General features: G+C 45.8%; 1 protein-coding gene across 6 annotated transcripts in view; it reads left to right on the top strand.

Annotated features, from left to right (window-relative positions):
* The window catches only part of FYB2 (FYN binding protein 2), a 124,358-nt gene that overhangs the window by 31,011 nt on the left and 76,062 nt on the right, over nucleotides 1-17,285 (top strand). For 5 of the 6 annotated variants that reach the window (XR_006221497.1, XR_006221496.1, XM_015540935.2 and 2 more), the window contains exons 2-4: nucleotides 1,981-2,722; nucleotides 6,071-6,232; nucleotides 9,356-9,389. Coding sequence is in view for 4 of the 6 variants with exons in the window: in XM_015540935.2 (XP_015396421.2) it covers nucleotides 1,981-2,722; nucleotides 6,071-6,232; nucleotides 9,356-9,389 (938 nt within the window). In the remaining 2 variants the exon portion in view is untranslated. The remainder of the gene's footprint in view (nucleotides 1-1,980; nucleotides 2,723-6,070; nucleotides 6,233-9,355; nucleotides 9,390-17,285) is intronic. The other variant, XM_042997365.1, reaches the window with a different exon arrangement.

The following is a 17,285-nucleotide window of genomic DNA, read 5'->3' as shown; positions in this document are numbered from 1 at the left end:
GCTCCTACATCAGGGAGAGGAAGTGTAGTCGAATTAATGTGACTGCTGGTTGAAATAGAGGTAGGAAATCAACAGTTGGCAGTTTGTGGAGAAAGCTTTAAGTGTGTGTGTGTGTGTGTGTGTGTGTGTGTGTGTGTGTGTGAGAGAGAGAGAGAGAGAGAGAGAGAGAGACAGACAGACAGACAGAAGGAGGGACGGAGAGGTGGGGGAGGGGAGAGAATAGGAGGGAGGGAAGGCTCAAGGGGAGAGCATGCAAGCAAGCTCCCAGACACCTGCTTTACACTTCTTCAACTTCCTTCCCTCCCTGAATCTTTGGAAAGCAGGTGTGAGTCAACTGTAAACACAGAGAAAAAGGTCAGCCGGCATTCCCTCAGATGGCAAAATCAAAAGTGGCTGGCGATGGGATTGTCTGTGTCCGTGCGGCTCCGCCCTTTAAAATGATCAGGAGAAGACAGTGGCTCTTTTTGAAATGGCTCCGTTAGCTGTTCTGGAACTCCATCTCCACCCCTTACTACCTCCTGGGAAAAGGAAGGATGACAGAACGCCCTTACAAAAGTAAATTAGATCCAGTGAGAGGAAGGGGGGACCGCTGGGAACAGCACTGAGCAGGAGACCAGCCCAATCCTACCTGCCTAGACCAGCTCCCTGTGTAATGCTGGGCACAGCCTTCCTCAGCCCCAAGGGTCGGGCTGCTATTAATACCATCATTTTCATATACTGAATTCAAACTGAATTGAGAAGGTAGAGCACACTGTCCCAGGGGGAGTCAAAAATACAAAAGGATCAGCTAGCCTCTTCGAAGTAGCTTTTATTTGTCACGGGCTTACGAGAATTGTGGGGGACGCTTTACATACAGCAGCCCTAACCCTTCTCGCACTTGACAACTTGTTTTTCTGATGAGACTACACCGATAGGTAATTTCCCACTTCCCAGAGTATTTGCCTAGATGATAAAGAACAGAGAATTTGTGTTTTTTTTTTGTCTGATATCATTTCTAATATGATTTTTATTTTATTTTTTATTTTTTTAATATATGAAATTTATTGTCAAATTGGTTTCCATACAACACCCAGTGCTCATCCCAAAAGGTGCCCTCCTCAATGCCCATCACCCACCCTCCCACTCCCCATCAACCCTCAGTTTATTCTCAGTTTTTAAGAGTCTCTTATGCTTTGACTGTCTCCTACTCTAACCTCTTTTTTTTTTCCTTCCCCTCCCCCATGGGTTTCTGTTAAGTTTCTCAGGATCCACATAAGAGTGAAAACATATGGTATCTGTCTTTCTCAAGAACAGAGAATTTGAACATAACCTGTGTAGTTCCAAAGTTAAGTTCAACAGCCAAGTTGTACAGAGTCTGCAAGCACTAGGAGACAGGGAAGAAGTTAGCTCTTGCTATCAGCCCCAGGGAGAATTGTAATGGAGAAAGGTAGGCATTGGAGTTGCAAAAAAAAAAAAAAACAAACAAAACCAAAAAATTGGACAGATAGAGGGTGCATTTTTTGAAGCAAGAACACACAAGCAGAGTCGGGGGTAATGGACATTACAGATTCTAGAAAATTATAAATATCCCTGTTTGGTTTAAGGGTAGTTGTGTTGGGTTGTGGCTGGAGACCATAATTCCACCACATCATGAAGAACTTTGAATGCTGTACTAAAGGGTTTAGAACTTAACTTGTATAGGCAGCAAGGAGCCCCCCCAAAATTCGTATCAAGGGACTTATCAGCAACTGTCAGTATTCTCCTTTATAAGTATGCTTTACGTGTTGTGAAGAAATTAAACATAATCTGAAGTGTTTCAAAGAGGAGACATTTGTTTTCATTGCGTCTTACATAGACAATCACATTACCAGCCGACATGGCCCCCTAGGTAAGGAGTGGTGTTGTATCAGCACTTAGAACGCTTTGCATGCACAGTGAAATCAGCTAATCACACTGTTTTTTTCCTGGAATGATAAGACATTGTTTTCTTTTGTGCTTTAGGAAGGGTTAAGAAACTTCAAGGAACTTCGAGCCAAATTTCAAAAGTTTGATGTGCCCTCTCTTCCAAGACCTATATTCCCAGCAAGAATTTCTCAAAAGAGCGATATTGGAAACACACAGTCAACAGGTGTTTTGGCCAATGAGAAACCCCTCTCCTCCAACCACAGTCAGCTCCCACTGTATTGTTCTAGCGGTGAACCCCAGCCTCTTCAACCCCAGGAAATGAAGTCCTCCCAGAGGAGCAAGATTCAGAGATGTTCTGATTCCTCAGAACCTCCAGAAGGGTCTACTGATTCTGCAGTAAAGTCAAAGAAGACTTCTCTGCTGTTAGACGTGAATCAGTCAAATGCTGACATAACCCATGAGAGGAATGTCATGGTGACTGACAGCTTCAAAGACAAGCTCTGGAATTGGGAGAAGGTTTCATCTCAGAAAAGTGGGATGTCTTCAGCCTTTGTCCTTGCCAGTCGTGGAAGAAGGGCCTCCCATCTGGAGGAGGAGAAAAGCATAGGGCTTGCTCCAGAGGTGCCCAGGGGGAAGCTAGAAACAGGAGGAGCCCAGACCCTTCCTTCCCAGAAGCACTTGATGACCCCCCAAAATTCACTTGCCTCCTTTCAAGATCCTACTTCTCTACTTTTTCAATGTGACAGGAAGAGCCTAGAAAGCCCCTATCTTGAGAGGAGCCCCATGAGGAACACCTGCCAGCCTGTCTATGAGAGTGAACTTGCCACCCAGGTCCCCGGTGAGAAAGTAATGCTTAAAGGAGGGGCCACTGTGTCTTTCTAATTTAGAGCCTCCTAGTGGTCATATGTGACCTGGGTGAGGTTTGCTCCGAACTCTAGAGCAGGTATGCGAGGCCCATCTGCTAACTTGTAATTTCAGGTTTGGGTAAAGTGCCTAATCTCCAGGAATCCTATTTAGAGATGATTTGGTCAAGTTTGGATTTGCCCTCCTAGCTCTACTTCTCACAAGATGCATGAACTTGGACAGTCGACTCAACCTCTTAGAGCCCAGTCTGCTCTCCTGTAAATCAGATCCATCACCAATCTGCCCCAGCTTGGTAAACAGCACAAACATCCTCCTAGTTGCTCAGGCCAAAAACCTAGGAACTGTGCTCTAGTCCTCTCTCTCTCATTCTCTGCATCCACTCCATCAGCAAACTCTTGGTTCCACCATGAAAATATGTTCTGAATCCCTCCACTTCTATCCATTTCTGCCTTCTTTTCTTATTCACACCATCATCATCTCTCACCTGGACCACCGCAGTGTTCCAGCTGGGTTCCCTGCTTCCATACTCTTGCCTCCTTTTATCCTATTCTCCTAGCGGGCACAGTGAACTTCTAACACATCAGTTAGATCACATCACTCCCCTGCTCAAATTCAGTTCCAGCAGTCTTATAGTGGCTGATGTGATTTGGCCCTTCCTACCTCTCTTACCCTCTCCTTTTACCACATGGGCCTTCTTGCTTTTCCTTAGATATACTAAGCTAGCTCCACCCCAGGGCCTTTGCACGTGCTGAGCACTCTGCCTGGAACATGCTTCCCCCAGGTCTTTGATGTCTCCCTCCCTCCCCTCCACCATGGTCTCTGCTCAGTGTCACCTGTTGTGAGTAGAATTTGTGAATCACCATCTAAAATAACTACCCTACCCCCATAAGTCTCTGTCTTCTTACCTTGATTTGGTTTTCCTCCTATCCCATCCTTACGTGGTATATTGTTGTATACCTGTTTGCTTACCTCAATAAAATGTGAGTTACATGAGGGTAAAAACTGTCTTCTTTACCACCATATCCCCAGCACCTAAAAGAGCAAGTCCAGGTTTGGTAGGTCCTCAAAAAGTATTTATTGGATGGGTGGATGGGTAGATGGGTGGGTAGAGGGATCTCCCGCATATGACTCTATATGGTGGATACAGACTGTCCAAGTTCATGCATCTTGTAAGAAGTAGAGATATGAGGGCAAATCCAAGCTTGCCCAAATCATCTCTCAATCGTGGTCTCTGATTTCATGGCTCTGCACCTTCTGGGTCCTGCTGATGTCTCTGACGTACTCCTGTTTCTCTCCCCCTGGCTCATAATAGACACTGGATTTCTTGCTGTTCCTTGAAAAGACTTTATTATGCTCAGGACATTGACATTAGCTCTTCCTCTTCCTTGTTAGAGCCTTCCATAGCTGCATTTAGGTCTCAGTTCACATGACACTTTCACAGCTAATCCTTCTCTTTATCTGAAGAAGTTAGTTCAGTTCCCACTCTTGCCTATCAGCCTGGTGGATCTCTTTCATAGAACCCGCAGGTCTCTGTGATTACCTTTGTTTGCGTGTTTATCATCAGTCTCCTCCTGTTAGAATGAAAATTCCTGAGGGCAAGGCTTGATCTGTTCTTATTCTTAACTCCATACCCAGCTATTAGAACAGTGCCTGGAATATAGTAGATAATTAGTTATTGGTGAAGGGATGGGGCAGGAGGATGGTTCATCTACCTGACTGAGCTGTTGAGGGGATTAAATGAGAGAACCCATGCCCTTGGCTTAGCACAGCACCTGGTAAAACTTAGGAACCCAGTTGGTAAGTGATCATTCATTTTCGCCACATCTCCTTAATTTGATAAAGACTGAAATTTCTGATGTTGCAACTTATCATTACAATTATAATTATAATCCATAGGTGCCTACGAAGGGGTATCTGGGTGGCTCAGTCGGTTGAGTGTCCGACTTCACCTCAGGTCATGATCTCGCGGTTCATGAGTTCAAGCCCCATATCGGGCTCGTTACTGTCAGCCTGTCAGTGCAGAGCCCGCTTTGGATCCTCTGTCCCCCCTGTCTCTGCCCCTCCCCCACTCGCACTCTCCCAAAATAAATAATTAAAAAAAAAAAAAAAAGCCTAGGAAGAGAGGAGCTTGGTCCTGGCTGATATAACCCCTCCTGGTGGGGTACGAGGGGGCTATCCTCCCAGCTCCCAGAGTGGGCAGCAGGGCTCTGAGGCAGTTGCAATGAGGGATTTGTACACTGGCCGCCATATTTAGTTTTAGCATGGATAGTCCATGTACTGAACCACTGTATTATGTGAAGCAAAAACAAGGCTCTTGGGTCATACAAGATGTTGTGCTGTGAAGCGTTAGAGGCAGATACGGTTTTCACATATAATATTGGGATTTCTGTTGGAGTTTGGCTTCTGAGTACAGAAGGACAAAATGTAGGCAATTTCTGTCTCAGAAAATTCCAGGACGCAAAACCATACAATCCACAAGTGCCCACATACCATAAACTTAGCCTTGAAGCTTGTCTCAGACTGTGAGCCCTGGAAATCAGAGATCAATTCTTACTCCTCTTTATAACCCCCGTGTTATTTGCATGTCATAAGTGCTTGATGGAACCTTTCAGGGAGTAGTCACCATGCATTTTCTTGGAAGTAGGTTCTCTGCCTGATGCTGGCAGGAGAGCAATATGGCCTTGTCCCTGTGCATGAGGAGGCGACCCTCAATAGTAAGATAGACTGGCGGCCCCTCTAATATGCCACCACACTGGCGGAGAGGTGTTAATGATACGTTGTGGAGATACAAAACAGTTATGGAGGTTAATTCTCACCTCGATTTTGAAATCAATGAAACCTTCCCAGAGGAGGTGTCATTGGAGCAGGGCCTTAAACGAGTCAGAGCTTGCCAAGAAGGAAGTGAGGGAACAGCATTCCAGAACCAGGAATGGCATGAGCAAAGTCTTGGATACAGGATGACTTTTTAAATCAAATTCAGACAACTGAGAAGCCATTGGTATGAGTGAAAGATATTTGGGCTGAGGTCAGAAAAGGATACTAAAGTGTAATAAAAGAATCTGGAAGTGTGGATGGGGGCCATGTTGTAGGAACATGCCAGAGGATGGAGTACCTAAATGGATGTCATGCTGATGAAGCCAGGCTTCGTCCTCTGGGCAGCAGGCTAGTGACATGATCAGGTTTGCATTTTGATCAGGGCACCCTGGCCAGTAGGACAGATCTAGACAAGAAGGGAGAGAGACTGGCCAGTTTCACCCAAGAAGCCATGAAATGGAAAATAGTAATAAAATAACTCACTTTTTTTTTTTAAATCTCTGCTCAGAGAAACAGCCAGATGACAGGCATCACCAACTTCTCAAAACAAAGCCACTGCCTTCCATCAAGTCCCTGGGTCCTCCTCCCCCAAAGCCTCCGAAGCCCCCAGCCGTGAACCTCCAGGCCTTCCAGAGGCAGGCAGCTGTAATTGCTAAGACCCACACAGAAGGTAAGAAAATGCACAGGTCCCCTGCAGGCAGCCAGCCAGGGGCCAGTGGAAGTCATGGCTCCAGTGCCCACATCCCTCCCCCCCTCCCCAGCCCCCCACCGGCCCCCATTGCCTCCCTCTTCCTGTCAGCTCCCAGGTGATAATGCCGAACTGCTTTTCCATGGGGCTGGACGTCCATCACTGCTTATTTTCACGTGGAGGCCGTGGCAGCTTGCCCGTGAAATATGACAGATCTGCAGGAATTGGCCCCTTATCGCTCCTGGGCCAGCCCGCTTCCCCTGAGAGCATTGCATTTGATCACCGGGAAGCTGTCCAAGAGGAAGAAAACGAAAAGTAGTCAAGCAGGGAGCAGGGAGCTTTTGTGATTCCTACAAAGCCTGTGTTGTCAACACAATCAGGGCAGTAGGAGGGAGGAGGGAATGAAAAGGGAAGAAAATCAGCGTGAACTTGACGGGTGATCCTAATGTGGGTCCCTCAGGCCTGTGTGATCGGCCTTCTGTAACTAGTCCAAGGGCCCCACCCCTGCCCCCCACCGCTGGCCCTTTGCAGGAACTGAGGAGTCCTCGGAAGCCATTTTTCTGTACTGTTCTGAGTCTTCGTCCTCTGCTTAGAGGAATACCTTCTCATCCCCTCGCGGCCGCCCCGTGGTCTGATCCTGTTGACACTTTAAAGGCCTTTGTTTATGTTTGCTCTAATGAAACGCGAGATGAACGCCCTCTTTGGGGTGACACCTCGTGCTGTGCTAACTTTGGTTTTACCGTGGCCGCGAGTGCCAGCAGACCTTGCGCCTTGTTCACGTGACGGCTCGAAACACCCTCGGTTAAATTTCTTGAACGCATTGGTTCTCAAACTTCAGCCTCTGCCGGAATCAGCTAGGGGACTTGTCGAAACACCGATCACAGGGCCCCACTCCCAGAGCGTCTGATTTATTTGGTGTGCATTGGGTACCCCAGAATTGGCCTTTGTGACGAGGTCCCCAGGAGATGCTGATGCTTCGGGTCCAGTGACCACATTTTGAGAATCACTGCTGCAATCCTCTTCTGTCTGATCCTGAGAGGAAACTCTCTATGAGGATGTAGAGCCCTGGTGCGTGGACCTGATCTCAGCTGGTCGGCCGGAGACACCCCCACCCCCTCCCCGCCCCACCGAGCGCGGACCCCAGCCCCCGGTCCCATTTCTGCTCCACCAAGATGAAAGAAACCATCACAAACCAGGAGGAACTCGCACTGGCAAGCACAGGTGCACGTTGGTGGGAAAGGAACTGCTCCCCGAAAGAAGATGGTTCATAGAAGAGCTACAGGAGATGATAAAAATGTCAGTTCTCCTTAAAGAAGTTAGGGGCAAACAGTAGCTCTGGTGAGTCAAAGAAGTGACTGTGTTCGCAAACCGAGGAAGGGTGATCCGCTTTTGTGACCCTAGAGTTCGGGCGCCTGGGGCAGCGAGCGCTTTCACCATCAAGGGCCAAGTGGAGATAAAGCAGCTTGTGCCCACAGTCTACCACCCACTACTGAAGAGGAGGAGGAGGAGGAAGAGGAGGAGGAGGAGGAGGAGGAAGTTGCAGGTCACGTGGAGCGTTTTGATGAAGCTTCCAAGAAGGAAGCAAACTGAAAGGAGTCAACTTCTGAAGGAGATAGGACTTGAAGAAGTTACCAGGAGCTGCTCTTTTTTAGATTATGAGTGCTTTTTAAAATTTTGCTCATGGGGGCACTGGGGTGGCTCAGTTGGTTAAGCGTCCGACTTGGGCTCAGGTCACGATCTCACGGGTCCGTGAGTTTGAGCCCCATGTCGGGCTCTGTGCTGACAGCTCAGAGCCTGGAGCCTGCTTCCGATTCTGTGTCTCCCTCTCTCTCTCTGCCCCTCTCCCACTTTCTCTTTCTGTCTCTCAAAAAAAATGAATAAACATTAAAAAAAATTAACATCCTGTTCATGGATCTGATAAAATCTAGATCTCTAATGTTTTTAAGCTCCAGCCCCTTGGACAGTGCAACTCTGTTCAGTATTTGCTTAGACACAATTCATTCTTGGCAACTAATGAAGCTGAAGAAGCCCGGGAATGAAGTTTGAAACAAAGTTAATAAAGTTCTTTGCCTAGTGGAAAAAAAAAAAAAGAAAAAGAAATAGAGCTTTTATAAGTAGACGTTAATAATAATTTGGCCACCTCCATAACAGAGAAAGCTAAGTATGATTTTTTAAAGCACAGAATCATTCAGACCTCAAACACTCCCAAAGCGAAGAAGTCTGTCAGAGAACATAGAACAAAGCACCAAGTGTTTTGTAACAAAATGGGCTTTGTGAACCCCAGCTCCCCAGTCGCTAGCTATTTAGGCCTGGGCATGTTATTCACTGAGCCTCATTGTCCTTATCTGTAAAATGGGGATGACAGTAACACTCCTCGCCTGATGTCTGTGAGGATAAATGAGATGAGTCATGGAAAGAGTGGAAACAATGTTTGGCACACCAGTATGTGCTCAATAAATGCAATGTTATCATTGTTTCAAGTTTGTGTTGAGCAGCTACACTCTTGTTGCCCTGGGCCCTGTGATAGACGCAAGACATAGAGACCCCACACACAAGTTCTGGTACTCCAGAAGGTCAAAGTCTAATACAGAAGACCAAGAGAAGACTCATAAAGAAGCACCATAGGTGTACCCGGGGGGCTCAGTTAAGCATCCAACTTCAGCTCAGGTCATGATCTTGTGGTTCCTGAGTTCCAGCCCCTTGTCAGGCTCTGTGCTGACAGCTTGGAGCCTGGAGCCTGCTTTGGATTCTGTGTCTCCCTTCCTTTCTGCCCCTCCCCTGCTCACATCTCTCTATCTCTGTGTGTGTGTGTGTGTGTGTGTGTGTGTGTGTGTGTGTGTGTCTCTCTCTCTCTCTCTCTCTCTCTCTCTCTCTCTCTCTCACACACACACACACACACACACACACACACACAACCATGAAGTATAGGTGAGTGCTGGACTGCAGGACCCAGGGTCCCCTGGGTGCTGGGGAGGGGGGAGGCGGTTTGGGGCACCCGTGAGTTGCGGCTCCTCACTTTGTCTCTGGGGTGAGGGCGTTGCACAAAGTTCGCTTTAATCAGGCTGCCTCCTATGGGCCTTCTCACTCTCCCTCTTGCTCTTACAGCAGCTGTGGAAGAGGGCTGCCTGCCTCCAGAGAGGTGAGTACCTGCTTCTTAAATGGGCAGGAGCACAGTGCATGTAGCCATTGACAAGGCTGCTTAACCTGCCTGAGAGCAGGCAGTAAGTCCACGCCAGGTGTCTCTATTTCTCCGAAGGGTTGCAGGAAGAACAGATTTATAAGCAACAAGCTGCAACTTTTGTTTTAGAGGAGAGATTAAATAAACTGCATTTAACTGCTGTGCTGACAAGAAGTTGCAAAGATGGTCCTCTGAGGGACTTTTATTTATTATACAGTTGGGTTCAGTAAATTGAAACATCAGCTTCCATAGTAATAAATTGAATTAGAGGCTACAGAATGCTGTGGGCAGCTGGCGTGGTGTTAGGAATCGGTAATGGGACAAAGGACCTACTGTTTTTGTTGTGCTTGTTCTGAGAATTTTGCCATGGAAGTGTCAGTTCATTAATTCACTCGACCAAATACTATCTGTGCAGCCCTTTGAGGTGTCGTGCGTTGAGCTGGCTACTTTATGCAGATTTTCTCACTTCCTTTTCTCAAGGCTGCAAAATGGCTGCCGCTGTCCTCATTGTCTAGCCGAAGACACTTGGGCTCAGAAAGTTTGGCCATTTGCAGAACCATGATTCCAACCCATAGACGCCCAAACTATTTTTTCTATCGAATATAAGGGAAATAAGATGGCGTAAGTCTGAGGTGTGCAAGATGTTAGCATGACACATTTGTAAATTGCAGTATGACTGCTTCAGTAGTTAGCTGATGCCTTTTTCACCTCGCGTAATGCTCGTTTCTCTTTTGTGTTGAAAACAGTTACGATCTCATCTCTTGGCAACTTTAAAATTTACAATAAAACACTTTTTGCTGTAGTCACTATTTGCACATTAGATCTCTGGAACTTCCTTATTTACTAGTTATAAGTTTGAACCGTAAATAACATCTCCCCACCTCACCCACCCCTCAGCCTCTGGTAACCACTCTTTACTCTCTGTTTTTACGAGTTTCGTTTTGTTTTGTTTTTTTTAGATTTCCCATCTAAGTGATACCATACGATAATTGTTTTTTCTCTGTCTGATTTATCTCACTTTTCCTAATGCCATCAAGGTCCGTCCGTGTTGTCACTGATGGCAGGATTGTCTCCTTTCTTGTGGCTGAATAACATCCTGCCGTACATAGAGGGCACATCTTTATCCATTCATCTTTTGGTGGACGCTTAGGTTGTGTCCACATCTTGCCTATTGTGATATTAACAGGAGTGTAGAGGTATCTCTTCAAGATGCTAATGTCATTTCCTTCAGATACATACCCAGGAGTGGGAGTGCTGGATCATATGACAGGTCAATTCTTAATTGAACCCCTATACTCTTTTCCATAATGGCTGTACGAACAGGTGTGCCCAAACTCTTTTGATTGTATCAACCTCACCTCCCTCACAAATAGGTTCCTTTTCTCAAGAAGGTCAGCCTTGGAAGAAACAGCGAACATAAAAACCAATCCCCACATTATTTACCAAACGTTTATAAGACTAGAATGTGTTAATTTTCCTAATAGAGGAATGTACAAGATTGAGAGGTTGCACAAATATGGGAGTGATCACTTGTCCTTGGGAGGGGTCAGTGAAGCCTTTATAGAAAACGAATCAGTTATCTATTGCTACAGTCATACTCCATAATACACATCAAAGTATATCAACAGCACACGCAAAAGTGTGGGTGAAGCTGATCTGGGCTGGGCTCAGCTGGTGGTGTTAGTATGTTGCAGATTCCCTAGGCAGTTTCCCTGATATTGACTGGGGTTGCTACCCTTGTCTGGGGGTCAGCCTGCAGCTGGCGGATGTAGGATTGCCTTGGCTGGCATGAGTGGGGCAACCTGACTTCACACCGTCTGCCTCACCCTCCAGCAAACTGGCTGAGGAACAACCTACAGTCACAGCAGACAAGACCATCCCAGTTGCACAAACACTTTTCAGACTCTGCTGTATCACATTTGCTCACATCCTATGGGTCAAAGCAAGTCACGTGGCCCAGCTTCAGCGTGGGAGGACACCACAACTTTACCTAAAAAAAAAAGGGGGGGGGGGGCAGGGATCCAAGAAGGAGTGAAGAATAGGGGTGTACATCCAATCAGCCTGTCACTGAAGAGGAAACATTTGCCGTGAGTACTGAGGATAGACATTGGCTGGATGACGTGGGGAAGGGCACGATAGGCAGAGGCAGGAGCTGTGGGGAAACGGGTATTCTCTGTGAAAACTAGAAATAGGTTAGTAGAATTGGTGTGGGAAGGGTAGTTTGGAATGAAGAGAAATGCTCTTGTGGAGGTAAACAGGAGCCACATCTTAGTAAGATGAGACCATCTTGTTCACCCAGGAACTGACCATCTGGTGTTGGGCATATGGTCCACCTGCTCCAGGAACTCCTAGTTTAGCTGCCCAGTTGAAAGAGTTAAATGACAGCACAGGGAAGGTGAGTGGAGCCACATTCTATGTGCGTTTTTGTGAAAGAGAAAAAGCAATTTAGACAGCTGAGGCAATGAGTTGTACTGTTTACTCAATGAACATGGGCCCCAGGGTGACCGTGTGAGGGGACAATATAACTCTGCTGTGCACTGAGTCAATCTTGGTTCCCTCATGACTCACCTTCTCTGAGCATCTCAATGTGATGATATGTGTCCTGTGATTGAGGTATGTAACCAGATACGCATTCTTCCTACAGTCTGCCTCCGACCTCAGCTGAGTTCTTCTCTGGCACTTTCATCAAAGGCAGTGGTCTGTTTCAATATGGAGGCTAAACTCGCTTGCTGGCCACATATTGGGAAACAGTGGGGAGTCTCTAATGTGACACCTCTTTCCTGAGGGACCCGGAAGGGCAGTTGGACTGTCGGGTCCTTTCACACTGACTTTAGAACCCGACCATCATCAGAAATGAGGTTCACTGTACCGCAGTTACAGTAGGGTCCATGGTGATGTACGAGTACCAAGCAAAAGGGGCAAAGAGGAACCGGCATACTTAGGGGCTGCTTCATGGAGGATGGAAGCTCTTGAGATGGCTACTGTGTGATGGGTCAGGATTAAATAGGTACGCGTATTCCCTCTTGTGAGACTGTACAGTGGGTGAGGGCAGGGTACTGTTCCCAGAAATCACCACATTCCTGACTGGATGGATGGATGGACCCAGGGATGCTCAGGAAAGAGACAGAATGTGACTGAAAACAAGGCAGTAGTACAAAAGTGGGGGATAAACAGACACAGAGTATTCTGATGTGGAAGAGTAAGAGCTGAGATTGGATCCTAAAGTTAATTAGGTGCCGGGCTGAGAAGTTGGGACTTTAGCTGGTCAGTGATGTGTTTATTTTTAAAAAAATTTTTAATGTTTATTTTTGAGAGAGAGACAGAGTGCAAGCAGGGGAGGGGCAGAGAGAGAGGGAGACACAGAATCGGAAGCGGGCTCCAGGCTCTGAGCTGTCAGCGCAGTGCCCGACACGAGGCATGAACAGTGAACCGTGAGATCATGACCTGAGCCGAAGTCAGACGCTTAGCCGACTGAGCCACGTAGGCGCCCCAGTGATGTGTTAGCTCAAACACGTAAATGCAATGATGCTGAACAGCGTTAGATCCAACTTCCATGGAAACTGGCACTTGTTTGGAAAGAACATCTTCCACGTTCATGGTATTGATCTTCAGTACAAATAATAGATTCGAAGCAATACATGGGGTGTCATTACTGGGAGTGGACCTGGCAATTGTTAGATGTAGCAGGCCACGTAGCGTAATATTAACAAGTCTGGGGGTTTTAGTCCGAGGCCTACCACTTAACACCTGCATAACCTTGGACAAATGCCTTGACCTCTGCAGACCTTAGTTTCTACTCACGTAAAGTGGGAGGCTGATAGGATCTAACTCATACAGGTATGGCAGATGTTAGGGTGTTGAGTGCAATGCCAAGCATCTAGAGAGTGTTCAATAAAGCTTGCTTGGCTATTGTTGAACCCCCCTCCAAAGGCAAGAATCCATGCTCAGAAACTTAGTCTCTTAAAAAATCCTTTGATGGTGAGCTCATTACCAGAAGAGTCCCATATTTTTCTTGTTGAGGCACACTTTATTCATTCATTCTATGTTTATTGATTTATATGCCAAGCCCTCTTACATACATTGAGAATATGGAATTGTATAGACAAAGGTTTCCTACATGCAGGTGCATATACATACACACATGTGACACATTTGTCTTCTGTATTCAAAAGTCCGAGTTGGGCTGGGGCCACAAATGACCTCCCTGCCCCTAGCCATCTGTCCAAGATCTACTCATTGGTACTGTAAACAGGGTCTTGACCCCTTCCTTACGTGACTGCTTTTAAGACCTCTAAGGGATACATCGTGTTAAATAAAACTTTCATCGTTTTCAACCATTACTCACAAAACAGGAGTCTGTAGCTGTACTTTTATGGAGATATGTTTTAATCATCTTGTTAGAAACTCAGCGCATTTACAGTAGCCACTGACTTTTGAACCTCTTTATGTTGTGTGTTAAAGATGAGAAGCAGCATTGTGTAATGCAACATGGTCAAGTCTGGAGTCACATTCCCATAGAGTCAAATGCTTCCTCTCCACCTGTGACAGCTCAGAGCTTTGCTATATGCGTCTGTAAGGTGGACACAGTAATACTTCTTCACTGACTATCACAGAGACTAAATGAAATAACATGTATGAAGCGTGGAGTACACAGAGGATGCTTAGTAAGTCTTGGTTTTTCAACCCTTGGCCTCTCCATTCCTTGTTATCTCTGGAATAAATATCTCGTTAGTTCCCAACAGTGGAATGACTCGTTGGAGGTTGTTCTTTGTCATCACTCTTTCAGGAGAGCCAAGCTGGCTGGCATCCCTCTTGACTAAGCAGCCCCTATTTGTGTGAGCAAAGCAGGTTAGTCCCAGGGCAGCAATTAGCACTGGGTCTCTGTCAGTACTTAGCAGAGTTGGCTAATATTTTATTCATTAGCTATAAATATGGCTTTGCTCCCATTAAAAAGTGTCAGGGGGTAGTCCTGACTCAGGAAATCTCTGGCTCAAACACTAAAAAAGAGAGAGCCTGCTTATTTCAGGAGAGAAGATTCATACAGTATGGTGTTTCGCAGGTGAGGGTCTGTGGGTGGGTCCCAGGAGTCCACCATTTTCTCTCCTGAACTTTTTGATTTTGTGTCTTCATTTTAATGATAGTCTTTAAAAGATAACATAAGCTTATTTTGAATATTCCTGATGATCTCTTTCATCCTAATGTTTTGGAACATGCTTTTATATTTGCATTCTGGTATTTCTACCCCATGTAGAGTGAGAAACACAGATGTCTTATAGGGCTGAGCGGATTATGTCACTACATCTAGGACATGCGTTACATGACGGGGAAGGATAGATCCTGTGGAAATGGGAATAAATGCCTTACCTAAGGCATTCATGTAAAATACTGATAATAACAGAACAAGCCCACGGTGGTCAAGCAAAATGCGTCTGTAGTCTTTATTTGAATAGTGGTAAGTGCCATAAAGCAAATTAACGAGAGCATTCGAATAGTAACTAGGATATAGGAAGTGTAGGATGATCAAGAGAGGCCAGACGTGGTGATATTCAGGATGAGACCTGCATGATGAGGGACGCAGTCATGAAAGGTCTAGGAGATGGATGTGCCAGGAGAGGGAATGGGGTCTCAAGGGAGAACTCCATCTGCACATTGAGAGAACCAGCAAGGAGGGAGCACAGTGGGCTGGTGCAGTGATGGTCTTGAGAGCCATGGAGTGAATTTGGATTTTGCTCTAAATATGCTGGGAAGCCACGGGAGTTTTATGCCAGGGAGTGACACGTGCTGACATTTATTTTGTAAAGATCACTTGGGATGCTGTATAAATAATAAACTTAGTATGGAGACCGGTAGAAACAGAACGACAGCTTCAGAAGCCATTGCAACAGCAAAAGAGTGACGATAACAACAAATGCAAGCAATCAGCATTCATATTTTACGTGTTCTAAGTTCTTCACACGTATGGTTCCATTTATGACAGTCTGAAGAGGTAGATGATATCCAGTTTTATAGATGAGGAAACTGAGAAGGAGATTAAATCGCTTGATATGGACAAGGTGGTAGAAATGGAGATTTCACAAAATGAAGGGACTCCAGATGTGTTGTGGAGGAAATGTAGTGACTGCAGGATCAGCTGTAGAGAAGGAGATAGGAGGGCAAAAGAGGGATATGAGAGAGTTTCTAGGTGATTTGCTGTTTCCATCATTGTTGGCATTAACACGTGTGGAGTGCTTGGCACATCCTCAGCTTTCAGTACAAGACTGACCCTTCCTGAAAGCTATTTGGGATTGTTTTTTTACTTAAAACAACATGTCCTTGTGCCTTTGTGCATGTAAGACCAGAACTTCTTAGGACTAGTTTTTATGTTGTTTGCAACTACAGTGCTCTTTCTCGAATGGCTGCATTTCAGGTAGTCCAGACTGGTATAGACCTGCTCTGATTGACCAACAGCAAAACGGGCTCCTCCTGATGGTATCTGGGAGGTGAAGGTGGGCCCTGACATCTCAGCATGCTTAATTCAATCACCATGGGGCAAGAATGAGGAGAGGGAATTTGCTGAAGCCTGTGCCTTATGAAGTCATAGACCTAGAATGTTCAGGTGGCTTCAGCTCAGGCCACTTCAGGAACTTCTTCTTATCCCTTTTTAATTGGATTTCAGGGACACAGCAAGGCCACTGTTTTGGCCTGTCTTTCCAAGGGCATTGGTGGCAAGAACACGTGTTTGGGGGTTTTCTCTATCATAGTTTCAAGTGTTCCTCCTTTAAAGAGAAGTTCACCTGTAGGTTCTGTTTATTGATCACTTGCCACGGACGGAGGTTTGTGCCCTGTACTTAATGTCTACTCTCTCATTTTAAAGCTTCCAACCATAACTACCCCGTGAAATTGGTGGTTAGTGGACTCCCTGACCATAGAATCAGGTTAAGGATTTCGAGATGATACAGCTGGATCATCAGTACCAGGATTTGACCTTGTCTGCATGTTTCAGAGTACCACCTATGAACCAGCCCTCCAGGCTGCCTTACAGAGGATTCACACTAGACCTTCACCTATGACCAAAGAGGGAAACTTTTAAGACTCGTGGTCTGCTCTACACATTAAGCCTTGACATTGTCCACACAGGTATTCTCGAATACCTTTCCTGCCTTAAGATTTCTTTTTCTGTCTGTAGAAAGATCCGTGTGAGGGAGGCTGGCCAGGGTAGAGCTAAAGTATCGAAGTGTTAACAAGTCTCATCTCTCTTGAGTGGCATTTGAATGATAAGCTGGAAAAATTCATGATTTAGTAAGAAATTAGACACTAAAGTTGCAGACTTAGAGCCTATTTTTGTACATAGGTTTATTCGAAAAGGCTGAATGGAAACTAATCTTGGACTATGGCCACATTTTAGTCCCATGATCATCTTAGGAGGGCAAAATTCATATTCTCATTTTGTAGATGAGAAACCAAGGGCTCAGAGACATTTCATGACTTGCTCTAAAGTGTAAGATAATACAGGGGCACCTGGGTGGCTTAGTCGGTTAAGCAGCCGACTTCAGCTCCGGTCATGATCTTGCAGCTTGTGAGTTCGAGCCCCGCATTGGGCTCTGTGCTGACAGCTCGGAGCCTGGAGCCTGCTTTGGATTCTGTGACTCTGTCTCTGTCTTCCCCTACCCTGCTTGTGCTCGCTCTGTCTCTCTCTCTCCCTCTCTCTCAAAAATAAATGAACATTAAAAAAAAAAAACTTTAAGTATAAGAGCTTATCTGGGATGCAAACTGAGGACTGGGTATTTATAAGGATTTTCAACTACACCACCCTGTCTCAGAATTTTTGTAACATGAGAGATTTTTGGAGATATCTGTTAGATTCTAAATTCCACGATT

Source organism: Panthera tigris, chromosome C1 (genome assembly GCF_018350195.1).
Source record: "Panthera tigris isolate Pti1 chromosome C1, P.tigris_Pti1_mat1.1, whole genome shotgun sequence".
Classification (NCBI taxonomy): domain Eukaryota; kingdom Metazoa; phylum Chordata; class Mammalia; order Carnivora; family Felidae; genus Panthera; species Panthera tigris.
Note: the sequence above shows the minus strand (reverse complement) of the source record. Positions and strands in the feature narration are given on the sequence as shown.